The 24,064-nt window shown below is 40.3% G+C and overlaps 1 protein-coding gene across 2 annotated transcripts in view; it reads left to right on the top strand.

The window, feature by feature from the left end:
- The window catches only part of VPS8 (VPS8 subunit of CORVET complex), a 274,516-nt gene that overhangs the window by 93,245 nt on the left and 157,207 nt on the right, over positions 1-24,064 (top strand). For both annotated transcript variants that reach the window (XM_008266588.4, XM_070072435.1), the window contains exons 21-24: positions 3,391-3,437; positions 13,815-14,037; positions 18,579-18,668; positions 21,449-21,500. In XM_008266588.4, coding sequence (XP_008264810.1) covers positions 3,391-3,437; positions 13,815-14,037; positions 18,579-18,668; positions 21,449-21,500 — 412 coding nt within the window. The remainder of the gene's footprint in view (positions 1-3,390; positions 3,438-13,814; positions 14,038-18,578; positions 18,669-21,448; positions 21,501-24,064) is intronic.

A 24,064-nucleotide genomic window follows, 5' to 3' on the forward strand; every position in this document is an offset into this window, starting at 1 on the left:
CATAAGCTTTTTCCTCTGATAAGTTAGGAATCTTTCATTCTAACCTAGGGGTTTCAGTTTGTTAGTTTTTATTATTCAACATCTAAGTAAAGATGTTTGTCAAATCTACTGTAACCCAAATTGCACTTAGCTTCTTCCTTCCTCTCATATTGCTTATCTCATTTGTGTCATTTTCATTCAACCATCACTTCAACACAAAACCTAGGAGTTACCGATTCCTCCAGTGCCTTCCCACCCATGACCAATCTGTCACTAAACTCTACAATTTTACTTACAAATATTTCTTGATTCTGTCCACTCTTCCCTATGCCTGCTGCCAACACTGTAGCGTAACTCGCATTCTTAGCCCTCTGTCTTCATTCTGGTTTTCTAGATCTTCCACTACAGTCACTTCAGTGATCTATCTGAATGGTATCACTGTACCTTAACCCCTACAGTCTACCCAGGGTAGACAATGGTCTACCATTGCTATTTATAGTTCCTACTTGCATTCATTCATGGTGCATCATTTCATGAAGTACTTGCATAGTTTTGGTTTGGACCACATCCTGTGTAGGGCCATGTCCATGGTACTTATTTTGCCTGTGTTCAGGACTGTTCAGCACTGTTGCTGGGGAATTTTTCAATTTGCTTCTTTCAGTTGCCTTAGGAGCATTTTTTTGTTTTGTTTTAGAATTACTTTTTAGGTGGCGGGCACCGCGGCTCAATAGGCTAATCCTCCGCCTGCAGCGCCGGCACACCGGGTTCTAGTCCCAGTCGGGGCGCTGGATTCTGTCCCGGTTGCCCCTCTTCCAGTCCAGCTCTCTGCTGTGGCTCAGGAGTTCAGTGGAGGATGGCCCAAGACCTTGGGCTCTGCACCCGCTTGGGAGACCAGGGGAAGCACCTGGCTCCTGGCTTCAGATCAGTGCGGTGCGCTGGCCGCAGCGGCCATTTGGGGGTGAACCAACGGAAAAGGAAGACCTTTCTCTCTCTCTCTCTCTCTCACTGTCCACTCTGCCTGTCAAAATAAAATAAAATAAAAAATAGAATTAGTTTTTAGGCTACTTTCTTTTTTATTTATTTTCAAAAGATTTATTTATTGGAATGAGTGATAGAAAAGGGGAGAGAGAGAGGGGAAGATGAGAGAGAGAGAAAGAGGAGGGAGGGAAAGAGAAAAGGAAGGAAGGAAGGAAGAAGAGAGACAGGGATCTTCCTGTTTCACTGTTTCACTCCCCAAATGGCCACAACAGCTGGGGCTGGTCTTGGATGAAGCCAGGAGCCTGGAACTCCATCCAAGTCTCCCACGTAGCTGACAGGGACCCAGGTACTTTAGCCATCTTCCACTGCTTCTGCAAGCACATTGGCAGAGAGCTGGATTGAAAGCAGAGCAGCCAGGACTCAGACCAGAGCTTTGATACGGGATGCAGGAATTGCAGGTGGCAGCTTAGCTCCCTTAGCCACAGCGTCGGCCCTAAGCTTGCTTTCCTGACTTGATTGTTCCCCACTAAGGAGATGGTATAAATTCAAATCCCATACCCATCTGTGAGCAGGATTTCGCTAACAGGTTCTTGGAGAGTACAGATTTATTCCAAGTTCAGGATGAGACAGGCAACCTTCCTTATCATCTTCCTATGCCAATAGGTAGATTCTTCCCCACAACCATTTCCTTTCACTGATGATGCAGCTTGTCAAGCATCCTGGTTTGAAGCAGGTCCTCTACTTCAATTCCTTATGCTGCAAGGATCTAAGACATCAGCATTTTAGCAATAAAACCCAAGCTTTCCTGTGACCCACAAACCTATAGGATAGTCCCAGCGATAGCTGTGCTTGTTGCTTTAGTTTTCAGTCCTCTTTTCACTTTTAGGCCTTGGGTATTGCTCTTATTTTCTTGGGAGCTCTACTGCAAATTTTCAGTGGTATTTATTGTAATTTTATCAGCATTTCCAGGGAGGTTCCCTCTTCAGCCCAGATTATTTAATCCACTATATTCTCATTCAGGGTTGAGATTTTGTATAGTTCTAACCCTTTTCAAGTATATCATTATTTTAAATTATTTTCATTTTATTTGGAAGGCAGATAGAGAACAAAAAACTGTTGTTCACTCCCCCAGATGCCCTCAAGAGCTGGGGCTGGGCCAGGCCAAAACTAGGGACCGGTAATTCTATCAGATCATCCATGTGAGTGACAGGGACCCCAGTACTTGAGTCATTACTCGCTGCCTCCCAAGGTGCACATTAATAGGGAGCTGGAATCAGGAGCAGAGCTAGGAATTGAACCCAGGCTCTCTGATATGGTATGCAGGTGTTCTGAGCAGCATCTTAATCACTGTGCCAAACACCTGCCCTAAGTCTATAATTTTTATTTGCTGGTTTTGAAGAATCTGAGTGCGATTTAAAGTCTAGCCATGAGGAGCATCAATGACTGAAGGAAGCAGACTGACTTCAGGGTTAACCCCATAGCCCTTTAGGATTGTACATCCACCTTGGTACCCCTTCCCAAGTAATCAGGGTCCTTGGTTCTTTAACAAGTGAAAATTTTCATGTAGTGTCTTCTCCCCTCCTCATGGATTTTTTTTTTTTTTCTGCCTAGAAACTAGAGCTCCTAGGATTTGTAAAAGGACTGTACTTCCCTGTAGCCAGCAGAAAATGAAGGAGCACTGCTGAAATCTGAAGCTTGGTTACTTGACAGTTTCCAGGCAAGATAAGCTGCTGTTTCTCCCCCCAGCTGTCTTTAGGAAAAGGCCAAAATTAGGGATTGTTGTTACTTAGTAGGGCCCATACATGATGAATGTAAAGCCATCAAAATATTATGAAACTGAGAAGTCAAATCACCTTTAAAATCAAAATATGGGCAACCTTAATCACCTGAGCCACTGAAAAGGACCAACTGTATTTTGTTACCAATTTGATGTATTTTTTTCTTTTTAAGTTTTCTTTACAGTGTTGTGAAATGAATACATATTTTTGCCTAGTGTTTGTTTTAATGATATTGAAAACTCTTTGAAATTTGTGGTAGATACATAATGTTTTATTTAAATAGAAAACTTCACTGAATTATTTTCCCATGTTGTATATAAATTTAATTCAAATTTCTTCAAAATTTCTCTTTCCCTGCTTCCTCTTTGTCTTCTTGCTTCTTCTCTTACAAAGCTACAGTGAATATCTTAATGCATTCAAAATACTTTTTTCCTAAATGCTTTTAGGATAAGTTTCTAGAAATAGAATTGCCAAGTCAAACTGTTTCCATATTTTTAAGACTTTTGATAGGTAGTGCCAAGTTGCTTACCAAAAGCACTGTACAGCCCAATATCCTGCCAACAATTTTAACATCATCTGAAGCAGAACTCTTTCATTATCAGTGGACCGTTGGACAGGGGTGTGGGTCTAATGCTTTCTTTGTGTTCCCCTGCAGGATATGGTACCTGTCATAGTTGATTACTGCCTTCTGCTGCAACGAAAGTGAGTATGCATTGCCTGTCAGACTCAATTATGGTGAACCCAGGAAGTCTCTTGTTTGTGTATCATGTACTGCTTATCAATTCTGTGAATTTGACAGGATAAGCTTTTTGAAAAAAATCAGTTTAGAGAAACTTGATTCTGTAACATTTTTAGTACATTTATCTAATCAAATGAACTTCCCCAAAACAGTTGCCATAGGTGTACTCATCTCATCCATGTGTTAGTGTGGCAGGATAGCAGAGGTACAGAGCAATACTGTTCATAGTCCTTGTCTATACTCCTGCAGATCAGTGGTCTTTCTACTTCCTACTTATTGAATTCTTTATTTAGTGGAAGATTAAGCCTGTGATTATAAAGTAAATTGTAAGTATGTCATTACAAAAATGAGAAGAAAAAAAGAAGGAAGGAAGAGGGAAGGTGGTGGGAAGTATCATTATGTGCTTAAAATTATTTATATGAAATACATGAACTCTGTTCTTGTTTTATAATTAAATAAAACAGAAGCTGTGTGATTTGTGTTCAGTACAGATGAGAGGTCTTTAAGAAGCTCATGGAGATGTACATTATAAAAAACCTGCATGAGTTTCAAAATTTTTGCATCAAAATTATCTTTCAGTTCTCTTTTCTATGAACTGTTCCCTCATATACTCTTCATTTTAATTTTGTGTATATGCTTTTTCATGAACCATCTCTGAAACACATTATGTCATACCCCTCATAAAGGACTATATTCATTGCACTAATCCAGTATTGATCATTTTAGAGTTTTTTTTGTTTGTTTAAAATAAGTCAGTGTAGCCGGCGCTGTGGCTCAATAGGCTAATCCTCCACCTTGCGGCGCCGGCACACAGGTTCTAGTCCCGGTTGGGGCGCCGGATTCTGTCCCGGTTGCCCCTCTTCCAGGCCAGCTCTCTGCTATGGCCAGGGAGTGCAGTGGAGGATGGCCCAGGTGCTTGGGCCCTGCACCCCATGGGAGACCAGGAAAAGCACCTGGCTCCTGGCTCCTGGCTTTGGATCAGCGTGGTGCGCCGGCTGCAGCAGCGGCCATTGGAGGGTGAACCAACGGCAAAGGAAGACCTTTCTCTCTCTGTCTCTCTCACTGTCCACTCTGCCTGTCAAAAATAAAAAATAAAAAATAAAAAAAAATACAAAAAAAAAATACAAATAAAATAAGTCAGTGTAAATAAACTCTTGATTATGCTTTGTTGGTAGCATTTTATGTAGTAACTATATAAATTAACCAGCATGTGCTAATTCACAATTTTTCATACTTACAATGATAGCCAGACATTGTGCTAAGCCCTTTATGCTTAATTTATATAATTTTATAGAAGCATCTGATTTTTATAGCAATGAGGTATTATTTTCTTCATTTTATATAGGATATTCCAGGGGCAGAAAGTTATTGACTTGCCATAAGTCACTCCCACAGCTTTTGTGGGGGGTGGCAAAAGTGGGATTCATATATAGGAGTCTTTTTTTTTTTAAAGATTTGTTTTATTTATTTGAAAGAGTTACAGTGAGAGGTAGAGGTCTTCCATCCGCTGGTTCACCCCCCAGATGGCCGCAACTGCCGGAGCTGAGCCGATCCGAAGTAGAAGAGGAGCAGCCAGGAATAGAACCTGTGCCCATAAGGGATGCTAGTGCTTCAGGCCAGGGCTTTAACCAGCTGTGCCACAGTGCTGCCCCCCCTCACCCCCTCCCTACCCTGGAGTCTAGCTTCTGTGTTCTGTCTTGCCCAGACATTTGTACCACTTTCTAAGTGATAGAGAATGATGGAAGGGCCTAATTCAGATACTACTTAAACTGTACAACACTTTCTGGACTCACGAATATATGTTCCAGTAGCCTGATTCATAAAAGATTAGGTCATCCTTTGGAAGTATCAGTGAAGGTTATCAAAGAGGGCAGTTAGTTGCTATGCCAGGCTCTTGATAAAAGTCATAGGTAGCTATGGCGCCTGCTTCCTTGAGGCTCAGCTTTCTTCCAGTGTTTTAGCTGTAGTGAAATACATTGTGTTCACAGTAGGGATGTTGTAATATAAAGCATTACTTTCTATTACACATTGTTTTCTTCATGGGGGCATAAGGGAGAATTTTCTTTCAGGTGTTACCTTTGCATCTTCTGAATAGCCATGTACCTGTAGCTGCTGGACAGGGAATTGTGTAGCTAATTATTGTTTACTAGGAAGCAAAGCACCATGAAACATGGACTAACCCTGCCCTGTCTTTTCCTAGTTTTCTCTTTAGCCCACATTCACACTCATTTCCTCATTGTTTATCTTGTATTTTTCTCTTTTTAAAAAAATTCTTTTTATTTATTAGTTTATTAATTTTCATCTACCTGAAAAGCAGAACCACAAATAGCGGGGAGGGAGGAAGATTGAGAGATCTTCCATCCACTGGTTTACTCCCTAAATGCCTGCAACAATTAGAGCCAGGAACTCCTCTCGGTTTCCCACGAGGGTGGCAGGAATACAAGTACTTGGGTCATTTTCTGCTGCCTCCCAAGTGCGTTAGTAGGAAGCTGGATCACTCAGAGGAGCCAGGACTTTACCCAGCATTCCAGTATGGTATCTGGGCATTTCATTCAGTGGCTTAATCCACTTCCCTACAATGCCCACTCATATCTTGTATTTTTTTAAGCATCTTTAATAGCTTATGGATCAGTTATATATTTTTATTTTATTTAATCTTCATAATTACATTGTAAGAGAGTAATGTTATCCTTATTTCCTGATGAAGAAATGGAGGTGTAGAGTATCTTAATACCAATAAGTACTGGCATCAACTGAAGTCTTCAGGTTGACATATTTATAAATGAGAGGAAGTGAAGTACCTAAGAGACAAAATTTAGAGTAAGAAGGCATATGTTTATAAAATGGATTATTTCTACCTATAGTTGTACCTGGTACAAATTGACTATTCAATACCTGATGGCTGAATTAGTGAAATAATTCTGCCACCCTTTTTGCAGGGTGACTTGTGATCATTATCTTGAAATTTTTTTTTTTTTAAGATTTGTGTATTTATTTTGAAGAGTTATAGAGAGAAATAGAGAGAGAGAAAGAGAGAGATCTTCCATCCACTAGTTCACTCCTCAGATGGCCACAACAGGCACAACAGGGCCAGGACAAAGTCAGAAGCCAGAAGTTTTATCGGTGTCTCCCATATGGGTGGCAGGGGCTCAAACACTTAGGCCGTCTTCTGCTGCTTTTCCTGGGCCATTAGCAGGGAGCTGGATTGGAAACTGGCAGCCAGGACATGAACCTGCACTCACATGGGATGCTGTGTATTGCAGGCAATGGCTTTACCCATTGTGCCTCAACACTGGCACCTATCTTGAATTCTTAAATACTCTCACAAAACCATAAGAGTCAAAAGGCCCTAACATTCATAAAATGAAGATCAAAGGCATGCACTTTTTTCCTGGACCATAGTACAAATCAGTGGCTTCTTCTCTCAGTTCTGTTTCCAAAGGCTGAAGACTGAATTGTGCTAGATCCTGCTTCTGCTTGGGAGAAGTCCAGAATGCGTATCCTTTCTTCCTGTCCCTCCTAATCTGTTTACTTCTCTTACTCTGTTTCAGTAAGGACAGAGGGACAGGATAGAATTCCCAGCAGAACAAGGACATTGTGTCTGTAAACAAGAAATTGGGCCAGGTGTTCCCTCCCTTTCTAGATTCGTGTTCCTTGATTGCTTGCTTCTCACCATACTGGCATTTGTTGTTCATCAGAGTGTTAGGATCCTAAATATGGGCCTGAGCTTAGGGAGAAATGGATAGAATAAACCATTGGATCGATGTTGATTGTTTGTGTCTAAGCCACCTTTTAGTTCTCTTCCATTTCAAACATGCAGTGATTAAAAATTTATTAGATCTAAAAATTCTAGTTAAATAGACCAGTGTAATTACTCTTAGGTGGTAGAGTTTTTACACTTTTTTTTCCTAGAGTTACCACGGATTATGAGGTTAAAAACATTCAATTCCTTAGGCTACAATGAAGCCAAGGATTGTCAAATGTATGAAGCTTCTTTTTAGTATGGTATGTTTCTCCTTCAACCAGACACTCCCTTTGTATCATCTTCTCTGTCATTTGGTTCCATTTGTGTGTAGAGTCTTCTACATTCCTTGGTTTGCAGAGTGTGTTATATTAACATTGCCTTAAGTATTCAGATTGTGCAAACTGCAAATACAGTCTTACAGAAAACATGAGGTAGTACTTGGCCTATTTCTGATAACTTCTTCCACTTCTAGAAGCATCACCTACTCAGTCCTGGCTGCTAGGAACCTCTTACATATTTATATCTTTTAATTGGCTACATTGTTTTTATTGTCATATATTATTCTGTTTCTTCAGTGAATCAAATTATATATGTAATACATACCCTGAAGTTAATTTTACCTCAATATCACAACAGTTACTACACTGTAATCATTGTTATATCATAGCATAATTCATAGAACCTCACATTTAGCAATACTATTAATTTTTTAAAAAGATTTTACTTATTTTGAGAGTAGGGTTACTGACAATGAGAGTGAGAGATAGAGAGAAAGGTCTTCCTTCCATTGGTTCACTCTCCAAATGGCCGCAATGGCTGGAGCTGCGCAGATCTGAAGCCAAGAGCTAGGTCCTTCTTCCTAGTCTCCCACATGGGTGTAGGGGCCCAAGGACTTGGGTCATTTTCTACTGCTTTTCCAGGCCACAGCAGAGAGCTGTATTGGAAGAGGAGCAGCCAGGACTAGAACCAATGCCCATATGGGATACTGGTGCCGCAGATGGAGGATTAACTTGTGCCATGGTGCTGGCCTCAGCAGTAATATTAATGAACTAGTGTAAGTTCATGGAAAATAGAATTAAAAGTATTTATTTTGATTGCAAGAAATCTTTAAATTTATGCATATTTTCCTTTTTTAAAGATTTATTTATTTTATTTGAAGAGAGTGAGAGGGAGAGGCAGATATCTTCAGTCTGCTGGTTTACTTCCCAAATGCCTGCAACAGCTGGGGCTGGCCAGGCTAAAGCCAGCAGCCAGAAATGCAATTCAGATCTCCCATTAGGTAGCAGGGACCTAAGTGCTTAAACCATTTTCTGCTGCCTTCCCAGGTGCATTAGCAGAAAGCTGGATCAGAAGAGAAATAGCTAGGACTTGTTCGATCTGGGATGCAGGCATCCCAAGCAGTGGCTTAACCTGCTGTGCCACAACACTTACCCCAGATTTTTTTGCACCAAAATAAATTGATCATTTAATCCCATTTTTCATGAGCTTTTTTAAAGTGCCCTTGTATATTGCAAAAAACTTTTTACTATGGCAGGCACGAAATTTTTCTTCTCTGTAGAGCATACTTATTAATGTGTTATAGACATCTTTTTTTTAGTTAAATTTTGGCTTTAGAGTGTTTTCATAATTTACTTAGAATCAGATATTATAGGAATTCTGTTTTTGATGATTTATATTTTACTTTTATAATTTGTTCTCTTTCACAATTTTGGTTCAGTTTGGTTGTATATCTTTTTTCTAGTCTTAGATAAAAGGTGAAATCCCTAATCTGAAAATCTGAAATCCAAAATCCGATTTTTTTAAAAGATTTATTTATCTATTGAAAGAATTATATATATAGAGAGAGAGAACCTGCTGGTTCACTCCCCATATGGCTGCAACGGCACGGGCTGGGCCAAGCTGAAGCCAGGAGCTTCTTCCAGGTCTCCTACCTGGGTAACAGGGGCCTAAGCACTTGGGCTGTTCTCCTGCTTTCCCAGGTGCATTAGCAGGGAAAATATGGTATAAAAATATGGTATAAATTTACCTTTCAGGCTGTATGTAGAAAGTCTGTATGAAACACAAATGAGTTTTGTATTTAGACTTGGGTTCTGTTCCCAAAATATCTCATTCTGTATATGCAAATATTACAAAATCTAAAAATTTCAAAATTCTTCTGGTATTATTTTGGATAACAGATGTTCAACTTGTATCTGATTCTATGGAAGCCATAATGCCAGTTTTATTTTGAAAGTAGATCCAGGGTTTATGTGAACTATAATCATAGTTTGGAATATTGTTTTAAAATATATGCTTATATTATTATTATTTATAAATTATTTCTCTATAAAGCAGTTATAAAACAAAGCAAAACTGATACTCTCTGTAGATAATACCACCTTAAGTTTATATCACTGTAAGCAATATCTAAAACTGTTAAGATGCCATCTTTCAGATTACCTGAGTCATATATGAATTTCAACTAAAAATATTTCTAGTTAATAGAAAATGAGCCTGAAGTCATCTTTTGATATCCAGGGTATATTTTCCATTGTGTTGTTCAACATCAGAATTGTTATTTGAAAAGCAGAAAGGTCAGTTACAAAGAATGTGCAAGAATGGGATGTTTTGGTTAACCATTCTCTCCGTAACTACAAAGCTAGGAGGGAAAGGCACTGTGTGTTTTTAAGCTTTATAACAGCTATATTAAGATATAATTAAATTCCGGCCGGCGCTGCGGCTCACTAGGCTAATCCTCCGCCTTGCAGCGCCGGCACACCAGGTTCTAGTCCCGGTCAGGGCGCCGGATTCTGTCCCGGTTGCCCCTCTTCCAGGCTAGCTCTCTGCTGTGGCCAGGGAGTGCAGTGGAGGATGGCCCAAGTGCTTGGGCCCTGCACCCCATGGGAGACCAGGATAAGTACCTGGCTCCTGCCATTGGATCAGCGCGGTGCGCCGGCCGCAGCGCGCTGGCTGCGGCGGCCGTTGGAGGGTGAACCAACGGCAAAGGAAGACCTTTCTCTCTGTCTCTATCTCTCACTGTCCACTCTGCCTGTCAAAAAAAAAAAAAAAAAAGATATAATTAAATTCTATAAACTTCACCCATCCCAATGTATGGTTCAGTAGTTTTAGTGCATTCAGAGTTTAACAACCATCACCACAGTTAAGTCAGACCTTTTGAAAGGAATTCTTTACAAACTGTGATACTTGCAACAGAAACCACAACATTTTGAAAATAATTTCCTAAAGTTATTTGAGTTTTGCTTTTACCTTTATAAGTAAGAAGACTAGCCCAAATAGACTTTGGATTTACTAAATCCCGTTTAGGCTTATTGGGAATGTGGTTATTTGGCCCTGGTTATGTATTTAGCATAGATGAGCCAGTTAACTCCTTCAAACATTCTCTGAATTTCTGTTTCTATTATAATGAAAGCAACCCTGTACATTAAAAAAAGAAGTTGATATTGTACAAAATGAAGTTAGCCGTTTTTCTATATTTGAAGTTATAAATGATAAACTCCAAAACTACCTTTAGTGAAAGTATTAATATAAGGTGACATTTTTTGGAAAGATCTCTCTGCTGTCCCTCTGTTGTTGATGGATTTTCAGTTGCACCAGCCATAGCATAGGAGGTCTAAGCTGGAAATGGTAAACAGTGCCGCAGCCTTCCTAGGAAAGGACATCAGCACCCGAAGAGTAATGCCTGAAGATAGAGGGAAACACGTGAGAGCTAAGAACGTAGCTTTTGGTGTGTGATTTCCTTTCTACCCCCGCTCCTGCTGCTGTGATAAATATTCTCCCAGAATGATGAGAATACATGTTAGAATTTTGTTTTATTTTTTCTTTGAAGGGAGAGATGCAGATAAGAGGCGCTGAGCTTTATTTTTCTTGCTGCTTTATTATAGTCTCACACTGATTAAGAGAGAAATGGATCATTTTGCTATTCATCTTACAACATAGCCTGCTGCTTTTTGTCGTAAGGCTACCTTCTTTGTCATTTTTTGTGCTCTGTTTACTGAATTTTGAACTCTCTTTAATTCTCCTCCCCAAGACTTGGTACTAAAAATTTATTACTGTTTCCCTTAGCATGTTGTTTTTCTCGACACATTACTGAGTAGAAGGGTTAGCCAATGTGACATTTTCCTTGAATTCAGTAGAGTTGTTTTGCTACTCTTACTTTTTCTCTCTTGCAATAAAAGTTAATCTCAGTGTCTTTTGCTTGGCTAGTAATTGATAATCACAAAAATGTGATGAACTATTGATTAAAATGAAACCAGCATGAAAAATACTATAATCAATGCCATGTGCAGTAGAGGAGGAAAATGATATAAAAATTACCATTGTGCATTTGAAAAGAAATGGATATAGATTTCCCCCAGGCTACTGCAAATGCTGTTTGTTGGGAAGTGGCAGATGCTTCCAGTGCAGTTGTAGGTAGGCTGATCACCACCTGTCGCTTCCAGACTTCCCCTGAGGCCCAAGCCCAGCCCATTCCTTTCCAGAGCTTCCTTCACCTTTTTGTGGCACTTGTCATGAAAAAAAACAACAACAACAACAACAACAAAAAACTATCTGTGGATAAACAAGCCACTGCTGCTTTCCACAGTTGACATGCTACACACATAAGAAAATTAAATATTTAGGGGAAAAGAAATCCTAACAGGTAATAGAATTAGCAGTTTTTGTATTTTTAAAAAATGGAATGAAAGAATAAATGAATTATACAAGGCAGTGTAAGTTACAGATGGAAAAGTGGAAAAGATCCAGTTTTGCCAGTCACCAAAGAACAAAAACAATAATGTTATTTAATTTTGCATTTATTACATTGTCAGGGGAAAAAAATCCCTCATGGTTATCTGGTCAAATTGGTATGATTGGGGCCTGTGCTGTGGCACAGTGGGTTAAAGCCCTGGCCTGCAACACCGGCTTCCCATATGCGCACCGGGGTCCCGGCTGCTCCACTTTTGATCCAGCTCTCTGCTGTGGCCTGGGAAAGCAGTGGAGGATGGCATAAGTCCTTGGGTCCCTGCACCCACATAGGAGACCCGGAGGAGGCTTCTGGCTCCTGGCTTTGGATCAGCTCTGCTCTGGCCATTGTGGTCATTTGGGGAGTGAACCAATGGAATGGAAGACTTCTCTCTCTCTCTCTCTCTCTCTCTCTCTCTCTCTGGCTCTACTTCTCTCTGTAACTCTGTCTTTCAAATAAATAAAGTAATTCTTTAAAAAAAAAGAAACTGGTATGCTTATCACTGCTGGTGGTAGTGTCTGTTGGTGCTGTGATGCAGATATTGCAGGGTATAGAAGCGTAGTGAGACAAAATGTTTTGTTTTTAAAGGTTTATTTTATGTATTTGGAAGGCAGAGTTACAGAGAAAGGGGGAAGGGTGGGAGAGAGAGATCTTCCATCTGCTGGTTCACTCTCCAAATGATCACAATGGCTGAGACTGGGCCAGGCCAAAGCCAGGAGCCAGGAGCTTCTTCCAGATCTCTCACATGGGTTGCAGGGGCCTGAGAACCTAGGCCATCCTCTCTGCATTCCCAGGCACATTAGCAGGGAGCTGAATGGGAAGTAGAACAGCTGGGACTCAGAACCAGCACTTATATAGGATGCTGGCACCACAGGTGGCGGCTTAACTCTCTGTGCCACAATGTCAACCCCCAACAAAATGTTTAATAGGTAGTAATTTACAGTAATGTTTATCATATAATGTTGCATGAAAACAGAATTTAGAATTATGCCTGTGTTGATTATGACTTAAATTTTATGGACCATTTACAGAAATGTGAAATAAAACAGTTGCTTAGAGTGGTAGTGTTTATAGTAATTTTTTTTTTTTTTTTTTAATTTGCTTCTTGGGGGCTGGTGCTGTGGCTTAGCTGGTAAAGCTGCTGCCTGCGGCGCTGGTATCCCATATAGCTGCCAGTTCAAGTTCTGGCCTGCTGCACCTCTGACCCAGCTCCCTTCTAATGTACCTGGGAAAGCAGTAGAAGATGGCCCAACTGCTTGGGCCTCTGCACCCATGTGGGAAACCCAGAGGAAGCTCCTGGCTCCTAACTTCAGTCTGGCCTAGCCCTGGCCATTGCAGCCATTTGGGGAATGAACCAGCAGATGGAAGACTTCTCTCTGCCTCTGTTTCTCTCTGTCTGTAAATGCCTCTTAAATAAACAAATTTTTAAAAATTCTTTCTGCAATAAAAGTGCTTCTAGGGATGTATTTTAAATATTGAGCTTTTTTCTTTCTTTTCCCGTCAGTACTCATTGTTCCTGCTTAGCACTATTACTTTCAGGAAGCAGTTCGCCACAGAGACTGAGCACAGGATTTAGACCAGAAAGCTGGGTTCCAATTCTGACCCTGTTACTTGTTAGTAGATGAGCCTTGCAGCAAATAAGCTAATGTTTTCAACTTTCTTGTTTGTAAATGAAGTATTGAGGTGACTAACTGAGGGAATATAATACTAAAAAGGTTTCTAATATAGAATGTCCTATGCAAATATTGTTATTGTTTTAAATTAAGCTCATGCATTAATTGAAACAGGGAGAAATGTGAGATAACCTTAGCATATTAAATGTAATGGATGTTTGGAATGTTCCTAAAAGCATTTTTCCCCTTTCTGTTTTAGGGATCTTTTATTTGGCCAGATGTATGACAAATTAAGTGAGAATTCAGTGGCCAAAGGAGTGTTTTTGGAGTGTCTTGAGCCATATATTTTGAGTGATAAATTGGTGGGGATCACACCCCAGGTAATGAAAGACTTGCTTGTTCATTTCCAAGATAAAAAGTTAATGGAAAATGTGGAAGCGCTCATTGTACACATGGATGTTACCAGCCTAGACATTCAGCAGGTGAGTGCATAGACAGTTTGCTCATTTACAGAAGAAACATCATTCCTTTATTGATTGTATTTACCCACCTGATCAGGCCTCCCTGTCTTCTAAAAACCCCACTTACATATTAAACACTTTTTATGAGAAGTCTGATAAACTTCCACTTGTCTATGTAGTTCTTAGGACCATACTTACGTGCTTTCAAGCCAAAGATTATGTGTTCTATATCTTTGACACCTCCTAAAGTTCTTAGCATAGGCCTAAAAATTTATCGATTGATTGATTAGTTAGAAACCCAGAGCTACAGAGACAGAGGCAGTGAGAGAGAGAGAGAAAGAGAGAGGTCTTCCATTCACTGGTTCACTCCCCAAATGGCCTCAATGGCTGGAGTTGGGCCATTCTGAAGCCAGGAGCCTGGAGCTTCTTCCAGGTCTCCCATACAAATGCAGGGGCCCAATCACTTGGACTATGTTCCACTGCTTTCCCAGGGCATAACAGAGAGCTGGAGCAGCCAGGACTTGAACTGGCACCCATATGCGATACCAGCACTGCAGGCAGAGGCTTTACCTGCTGTGCCAAAGCACTGTCTAGGGCTAACATTTAGTAGTTGCTCGGTAGATACTTATTGACTGATTCTTCTTCATTGGTTTGTTTGTTCACTCACAGAGTTCATCCATCAGGTATATTTCAACTATGGGTGCTCTCACAGGAATGACAGAATATTTATATCTTTAAGAGTATGATGCCGGTTTTTAAAGATATTTATTTTGAAAGAAAGAATTAAAGAGAGAGAGGGAGAAACAGAGAGAGAGAGAAAGAGAAAGAGAGATCTTCCACCTGCTGGTTCACTCCCAACATGGCCACCATGGCCACTGCTGGGCCAGGCTGAAGTCAGGAGCTGAGAGCTTCATCCAAGTCTCCCACATGGGTGGCAGGTGACTAGACACATGAGCCATCTTTCCATTGGTTTTGCCAGGCCATTAACAGGGAGGTGGATCAGAAGTGGAATAGCTGGGACGTGAACCAATACCCATAAAGGATGCTGGCATGGTAGGCAGCAGCTTTTCCCACTGTGCCACAACATTTGGCCCATGATGCCATTTTTAAAAGAGCTACTATATTAACTCATTAAGTCCTAAGTTTTCAATTCTGTATTTCAGTGATATAGTATTTATTTCAAAGTTAACAAAGCAGTATATATATTACTCAATTTATTAAGTCTTTATAGATGTCCTGTATATAGGACAGTAGTTTATAATGGGTTAAGGTCAGACTTGAGTTTTGAAATTCAGATTCTTAGCATGAGTAGCTTGCCTGTTATTTGAAAATAGTACTTTTTCAGTGTATCTGAGGTCTTCAGATATACTTAATTGAGAATCAGTTTCTATTCTGCCATAAGACATTTTACAGTTTAATTCTTTTTTTTTTAAGATTTATTTATTTATTTGAAAGAGAGAGGGAGAGGGAGTGAAGGAGGGAGAAAGGGAGAGAGGTAGGTCTTCCATCTGCTGCTTTACTCCCCAAATGGCCTCAATGTCCAGAGCTGAACTGATCTGAAGCCAGGAGCTTCTTCTGGGTCTCCCATGCAGGTGCAGCAGCCCAAGCATTTGGGCCATCTTCTACTGCTTTCCCAGGCCATAGTAGAGAGTTGGTTGGAAGAGGAGCAGCCAAGATTTGAACCAGTACACAGATGGGATGCCGGCACTGCAGGTGACAGCTTTACCTGCTACGTTACACCACTGGCCCCTACAGTTTAATTCTTTAATTTCACATTAGTCTTAATAATGAGGCCGGCGCCGTGGCTCACTAGGCTAATCCTCCGCCTAGCGTCGCTGGCACACCAGGTTCTAGTCCCGGTCGGGGCGCCGGATTCTGTCCCGGTTGCCCCTCTTCCAGGCCAGCTCTCTGCTGTGGCCAGGGAGTGCAGTGGAGGATGGCCCAAGTGCTTGGGCCCTGCACCCCATGGGAAACCAGGAGAAGCACCTGGCTCCTGCCATCGGATCAGCTCGGTGCGCCGGCCGCAGTGCGCCAGCCGCGGCGGCCATTGGAGAGTGAACCAACGGCAAAGGAAGACCTTTCTCTCTGTCTCTCTCTCTCACTGTCCACTCTGCCTGTCAAAAAAAAAAAAAAAAAAAAAAAAAAGAAAGAAAGAAATAGAAATAATGAGTATGTTACTCCTGAAAGGCTGATAGATCCTCTTGATCTAAACTTAGAAAGACCAAAACTTTTTTGTTGTTGTTTTACAGTGCACAAAATTGCATAGAAATGAAGGGTTTGAAAAAAATGATTATTGTTTTTCTTTTGGGAAGCTCTTAATAAATGGCTATGAGTTTGCAAAGTAAAACAAGATCCCATTTTTTTCAGGCTTTCCTTTTTTTTTTTTTTTTTTTGACAGAGTGGACAGTGAGAGACACAGAGAGAAAGGTCTTCCTTTGCCATTGGTTCACCCTCCAATGGCCGCCGTGGCTGGCGCGTTGCGCTGATCTGAAGGCAGGAGCCAGGTACTTATCCTGGTCTCCCATGGGGTGCAAAGCCCAAGTACTTGGGCCATCCTCCACTGCACTCCCAGGCCACAGCAGAGAGCTGGCCTGGAAGAGGGGCAACCGGGACAGAATCTGGTGCCCCGACTGGGACTAGAACCTGGTGTGCCAGCGCCACTAGGCAGAGGATTAGCCTATTGAGCCGCGGCGCCGGCTTCAAGTGATATTTTTCAACTCTTATTTTACTTACTCTTTCAGCACTGTTTGTTCATTGCTTCCAGAAGCATTTGTTAAGTGCCAGGCTCTGGGTGTGCTTCAGTGACTGATGAACGAGGCTTATCCTCTCATAAAGCTTAAAGTTTAGCAGTAAAGTTTGACAGTAAATGGATAAACAAATAAACCGTAAATAAAATTTTTAGTGTAAAGAAGTATTTTGCCCAAACCAAACAAGGTAATATGGTAGGAGGCCATTATGTTGACTAAGTATGGAAAGCATCTGTGAGGAAGGAAAGTGAGCCTTGGAGCCTGAATAACAAAGAGAATTAGTAAGGCAAAGATCTTGGAAGGGAAGATTGTATGGGTAAAAGCAATAGTATACCTGAAAAAAGGATTATACCTTCAGTGTTCAAGTAACAGCAAAGAAGCAGGCAGATCTGGAGCTTAATGAAAGAAGTAAACCAAGGGTTTCCATTTTATAATAAATGCTATGAAAAATGATTAGAAAGTTTTCAGCAAGAAGGCTTTGGTTTGCTTTATCAGTAACCCAGTGAGGAAAGGGAACCTGATCCTGTCCAGAAGTACTAGCAGTGAGATAGAATTAGCCTGGTTTTGGATGAAGGGGAGTAGAATTGATTTGCTGATAAATTGGATGTGATGAGTGTTACAAAGAGAGACTTGAAGGATAATGCCTAGTTTTTTACTTGAGAAGCAGGCTGGATAGTGATTCCTGTAAGAAGATTGGATGACGAGGGCAAGTCTAAGCTTGAGCAACAAAATGAAGAGTTCTGTTTTGCTATTTCATTTTGAGGTAGCCGTAGACATTCAGGTGAAGATATCAAGGAAATGGTTGGTATATGGATCAGAGGGAAGTTGTAAATGTGTTAGTCATTAGTGAAGAGATACATACTGATGGCAATAACAGAGAAAGAGAGAGAACAAGGAGGAAGGTTCTAGAGCCTGCCTTCTTCCAGGAAGACTCCTGGAGTCTCCTCATTTCCATTTTTGCTCTTACCTCTTTGCCTACTCTTTGTTCTCCTTAGCATATCTCTACTTCAGCTCCCTTATCACTCTGTAGCTATCATAGGAACAGAGGTAGAATACTCTGTACTCTAAGTCATATCTATTCCTGTTCTTAAATATCTCCTCAAATTGATCTCTCTCCATCCTTAAACACTTCGAGTCCCTTCATTTTTACTGTTTCTGCCCGCAGAATCCCTGGTTTATGCTTCTGCCTTTGGCTTACATGCATGTATCCTTTAGCTCCAGCTTAGTGCTTGCTCCCTCAGGGATGATTTTTTTGAATACTCCAGGCTGAGTCAGGTTCCTTTATAATGCTTACCACATTTGTAAATAATGAGCTATTTGTGTAATTGGATATCTCCCTCCCTTCCCCCCTTAACTCATATACTATTGTGTGCCTTACCCTGCTTTTGGTGAGTGTCCAAGATGAATGTAAATTCTGTAAGAGCAGGGAGTAGGTCTGGATTTGTCTTATTCTTTACTTGATCCTCTGGCCTAGGAGAGAGCCTGATTATGGATGTTCAGTAAATATTTGCAGAACTGTTGACAAAAGTAAAGCGAAAATGGTAAAGGGGATGATAAAGAAAAAACAGTTAAGACACTGGAGGATGTCAGAAGTAACTATTGTACTGTATGTAGTGCTATTAGAAGTAATATTGAACTCAAACAGCTCTTATCCTGGCATTGTGTTGAAACACTGCAGTTCCAGGTTTTTTTTATTAGTGAAGGAATAAGAAAAAGATAAGAATTCGAGATCTTTTTCAATTCTTAAAGCTCCAGGGAAAATCATTGCTGAGATGTACTGAACAGTGTGGATCGAACAACTTTTCCTTTTTATAGGTGGTTCTCATGTGTTGGGAAAATCGCCTGTATGATGCTATGATCTATGTCTACAACAGAGGCATGAACGAATTTATTAGTCCAATGGAGGTAAGCTAGTTCCTCACTCAGACATGTGTTTAATTTTATCTGTTAACTTTTCCCCAATCTCTTTTTGCTTTGAACAGTTTTTGTCTTCATCCAATCTTCTTTAATCTCTTCTAGATTTATTAGTTGTGTACCCTTTTTAACTCTGGACTTTTAACTAGTCATTAATTTTATACTTTCTGCCACTGCTTTCCTTTTTATGTGCCTAAGTAGCTATTTAAATCTCAGGGAACAATAGATAAAAGTAATGCTTGTCTGTGAGACTTTAAGTTTTTTTTCTCCTAAGAATACTATAGTAACTTTGACAAAGGGCATAAGAAATTTATTTTATATAAAATACAGGGCCTCTTCAGGGCTGGGAGAAAGAGGCAAAACCTGGAGGGAAGGCCTACGGCCACCAGTGAGTTAACGAACTTGAACTCCTGCTGCCCTGGGATGCCTCTGTTTTCTGCCTCAGCACTGTGCACAGGCACCTTGACTTCAGACATTACAGTGCTCTGCTATGAGGATGACATCAGCAGAGGGGAACAGCGTGAATTCCCACCTCAGCAAAGCCCCATTTTCCTGAACTCTTGCCTTGAATCTAACAGGAGCTCTAATCCCACAACAAATTCTTTCCAAAGCCTTCCTATGGAGCTGTGTTAGTGGTTCCCCTGTGATGTGCATAATCTCTTGCTCCAATGAGACACAAACCACACTTTTCCAGCTACAGTGAGTTCCTGGGGGTCTTTGGCTGGAAGGCATAGACAGAAGTGGAGATGGAACAAGATTCAGCTGAAGTCTGCGCTACCTTGGACTAGGACCCTGGCATCAATAATAGTCAGTCTCTCTACCTCCCTCTCTCTCTCTTTTAAAGATTCATTGAATTATTTATTTATTTGAAAGCCAGAGTTACAGAGAGAGAGAGTGAAGGAGAGACAGATCTTCCATCCACTGGTTTGGAAGTGGAGGAGCTGGGACTCGAACCAGTGCTAATAGGGGATGCTGGTGTTGTAGGCAGCAGTTTAACCTGCTGTGCCACAAAGCCAGCCACTTCTGTTGATCAGTTTCTACAATGAGTGTGTGCCCCTTCTCCTCAGGTTTAGACTCTGATAGTATGTATGTCAAGTCAGAATTGTTTGGCCTTGATCACCTTATAGCTGCCTTCTCATCTGCATGCAAAAATTATTCTCTGTGCTGCCCTAACCCACAGTCAGGAAGATTTAAGGCGGTTTCTCATTTCCTTCAAAACAGATTTTTTTTAAAGATTTATTTATTTATTTGAAAGAGATGCACAGAGAGGAGAGGCAGAGAGACAGAGAGAGATTTCTATCTGCTGGTTCACTCCCCAGTTGGCCACAACGGCCGGAACTGTGCTGATCTGAAGCCAGGAGCCAGGAGCTTCTTCCGGGTTTCCCACTCGGGTGCAGGGGCCCAAGGACTTGGCCCATCTTCTGCTGCTTTCCCAGGCCACAGCAGAGAGCTGGATCAGAAGTGGAGCAGCCAGGTCTTGAACCAGTGTCCATATGGGATGCTGGCACTTCAGGCCAGATCGTTAACCCACTGCGCCACAGCACCAGCCCCCAAAACAGATTTTAATTTGAAGCATCCTATGTTGCTGCTGTATTGTAATTTTTTTTGGAAATATTTGTTTTACATTTTTTTTTCCTCCCCTCAATCTGGGTTTGGTTTTTCTTTTTCTTCAATCTGTTTTTTTTTTTTTTTTCCTCACAATCTAGGTACATTTATGCAAGTACTTAAACATATCAAGAGGAGCTTTGGGTTATTGAGGTTGTCCTGTGTATGTTCAGAGTAGTCTTTGAGTTTAATGGTTTTCAGCAGGAGCTTGGTGTGTTATTAAATGGTCATTTGTAGACTTAAGCAGTGGGAGGTGAGGTGTATCCTGTGATTCCTCCTTTATAATTCTCTGTGTTTAAGGAAATCACTTTTTAATGTAACATTTAGCTGTTTTAATACTTAAAAGAGATCTGAATTAAGAAGAGATATCTTGTCCTTTGAAATGTTCTAGATTTTCCAGAATGAAAGACAGTGTCATCACATTTGAGATGACTACCATAGCTTCTGAAACCTTTCCTTAATTTTAAAAACAGTGCCTTATGTTGGGAAGAAAAACTTTTCCTTTTGCAACTTAGGTCCCAGTGTTGGGGGTAAGCTAGGGGAGATGGGGACTGCAAGTTAAACAGTCCTGTGTAGGTTGACTGGAGATTCATTATGAATAGCTGAACAGTCAGAGATGAAGGTGGGGGCAGGGTTAGTTCTGTTGGGCTTTATGATGCTAACCAGCAGGTGAATGTGTACTTGCTAAGGGTCTTCCAAATAGGAACCTGCCTCGTGGGAACCTCCCTTTGAGGGAGGGCCATGGGAGCTGTATTTTGGGAAGTTTCTGCTTATTGTTTCTTTCTGTGGCTGCTGATTATTTAAATATTTTCAATTTAAAGTAATCACTTTGGTAAGATGACACTCCCTTCATTTGCTTACTGTCTTTTAAAGAATAAAGTTATTTTAAGAATCTAGGGATATATTTTATTAAAAACTGTATGTTCAACATAGACTTTCATGTAATTGGTATTTATTAAATGGTTTCTTTCTGTGAGGAATATGACAATTGTTTCTTAGTGATGGTTATAAACAATTCATATATACCTTAGCCTTTATGTTTAGTCTCAACAGCAAACAACTGGTTCCATCAGAGAAGTGTTATTAATAGCATACAAAGTTTGATTATGTTTTTAAAAATATCTCTTGAAAATATGGTGATTGTTTTCCTTTTAATTTTAATGCAGAAACTTTTCAAAGTAATTGCTCCTCCTCTGAATGCAGGAAAAACACTTACAGGTATTAATTTTCTAAACTTTAATGTTTCCTGTCTTTTGTATTTTAAGATATAACAAATATTATGAAATTTACGGGTGCTTATGTGTACAGTGTGAATTTTGGTAATCATATGTAATCACTTAACCACCACCATGATCAAATGACTGAAAGACTACTTTCTCATGCTAAAATGTTTTCTCCTGCCCTTTTGTACTTGATCCTTTCCCCATAATCCCACCTCCAGGAAATTACTGATTTACTTTGTTACTACATTTTATGTAAATGGAGTTATACAACATCTAATCTTTGGTGTTCACTTAGCATAATGTTTTTGAGATTCATCATGTTGCATTTATTAATGTTTTGCTGCCTTTCCCTTCTGAATGATTTTGCATTGGTTAAATATCCTATATTGTATTCATTTACCAGTTGATGGACATTTGAGTTACTTCCAGTTTGGCAGTATTAGGAATAATGCAATTAAACATTTTTTTAAATTGTGAGAATATTATAGATTAACATGCAGTTGTAGGAAATGATACATATATGCTATATGTTCTTTACCCAATGTCTTCAATGAAAACATCTTAGAAAAATAAGTTCAATACAACTGGATATCCCATTGAGAAAGTCAAGATACAGAATAACTTCATCACCATAAGTACCCATCATGTTGATTTACCCCCATTTCTGACCTCTAGCTATAACCAGTTTCCGTGGACATTTGTGTTCATTTTTCTTGGGCAGATATCTAGGATTGGAAGACCAGACTATGTGGTAAATCTGTGTTTTGATCTATAAAGTATTGCTGTATGCACTTTCAGAAATGATTGTGCCATTTTGCATTTCTATCAGCAATGTATGCAAGTTCTAGTGGCTCCACATCCTTGCAAGTATTTGATACTGTCAGTCTTTTAAAATATTTTTGTAAACTTTAGCCATTCTAATGGGTATATAATTGTATCTTGTTGAGTTGGTTTTTTTTTTTTTTTTTTGGACAGGCAGAGTTAGACAGTGAGAGAGATTGACAGACAGAGAGACAGAGAGAGAAAGGTTTTCCTTCCGTTGGTTCACCCCCCAAATGGCTGCTATGGCTGGTGTGCTGCGCCGATCTGAAGCCAGGAGCCAGGTGCTTCCTCCTGGTCTCCCATGCGGGTGCAGGGCCCAAGAAATTGGGCCATCCTCCACTGCCTTCCCAGGCCACAGCAGAGAGCTGGACTGGAAGAGGAGCAACCAGGACAGAATCCGGCACCCCAACGGGGACTAGAACCCGGGTGCCGGCGCCACAGGTGGAGGATTATCCTAGTGAGCTGCGGCGCCAGCCATCCTTGTACTCTTTTTGGAAGAGATTGTCTTGTCGCTATTGAATTACCCAGTGTCATCATCATCTTTTTTTTTTTTTTTTTTTTTTTTTAAGATTTATTTTATTTTGTTTGAAAGGCAGAGTTAGAGAGAGTGGGGAGAGACAGAGAGAGAGGTCTTCCATACGCTGGTTCACTCCCCAAATGGTTTCAACAGCCAGGGCTGGGCCACACTGAAGCTGGTAACCAGGAGCTTCTTCTAGGTCTCCTGGGTGCAGGGGCCCAAGCACTTGGGCTATCTTCCTCTGCTTTCTCAATCCATTAGCAGGGAGCTGGATTGGAAGCAGAGCAGCCAGGATACAAATTGGTGCCCACATGACATGCCGGCACTGCATATGGTGGCTTAACCCCCTGCACTACAGCAACAGCCCCTACCTAATGTCTTTGTCAAAAGTCAGTTAACTATTAACTATGGGTCTATTTCTGGATTCTCTATTCTGTTTATACTGCCAATAATATAATGTCTTGGTTATTGTGTAACTTTATAGCATGCCTTAAAATCAGGTACCTGTAGTCCTCCAACTTTTTTGGTTTATCTGTTTTCAAAATTGGTTTATATAGTCTAGGCCCTTTGCCTTTCCATATAAACATTAAAATCAGCTCATCAGTTTCTTTTAAAATGCTTGTTAGAAGTTTAAGATTGCGTTGACTCCAGATTAATTTTGGAGGAATCACTATCTTAACAAAGTTGAGACTTCTACCCTATGACTTGGATGTTTCTCTATTTATTTTGGTCTCAAAATAAATATGCTTTCCTAATACCTGAAAAAAAAAGCAGCTGAGATTTTAATGATTGCCTTGAATCTATAGGTCAACTCAAGGGGGATTTCTGTCTTAACATTACTACATTACTAAGTTGTCCAATCCATGAACACCAAATAGCTTTCCATGCACTCAGGTCTTCTTTAATTCCTTCAAGAATATTTTTCAGTTTTCAATGTGTAAATCATATATTTCATTTGTTAAATCTATTCCTAAATATTTTATTTATTTTGATGCTATTATAAATGACATTTTACCCTTCATTTTATTTATTTTTCCTTCTCATTGTAAGTGTATAGAAAAAAATTTATTTTTGCATGTTGATTTTTTTAAAATTTTAAGCTAAATAGAACAGATATCCTGTATTCCATAGGTATAATTTTAAAATGTTAACCATACCTCCCTTCCTCTCCCTCTCCCTTCCTTAGTCCCCCTCCTTCTTTCCTTTCTTTTTTTCTTCCT

This window comes from Oryctolagus cuniculus, chromosome 4 (assembly GCF_964237555.1).
Source record: "Oryctolagus cuniculus chromosome 4, mOryCun1.1, whole genome shotgun sequence".
Classification (NCBI taxonomy): domain Eukaryota; kingdom Metazoa; phylum Chordata; class Mammalia; order Lagomorpha; family Leporidae; genus Oryctolagus; species Oryctolagus cuniculus.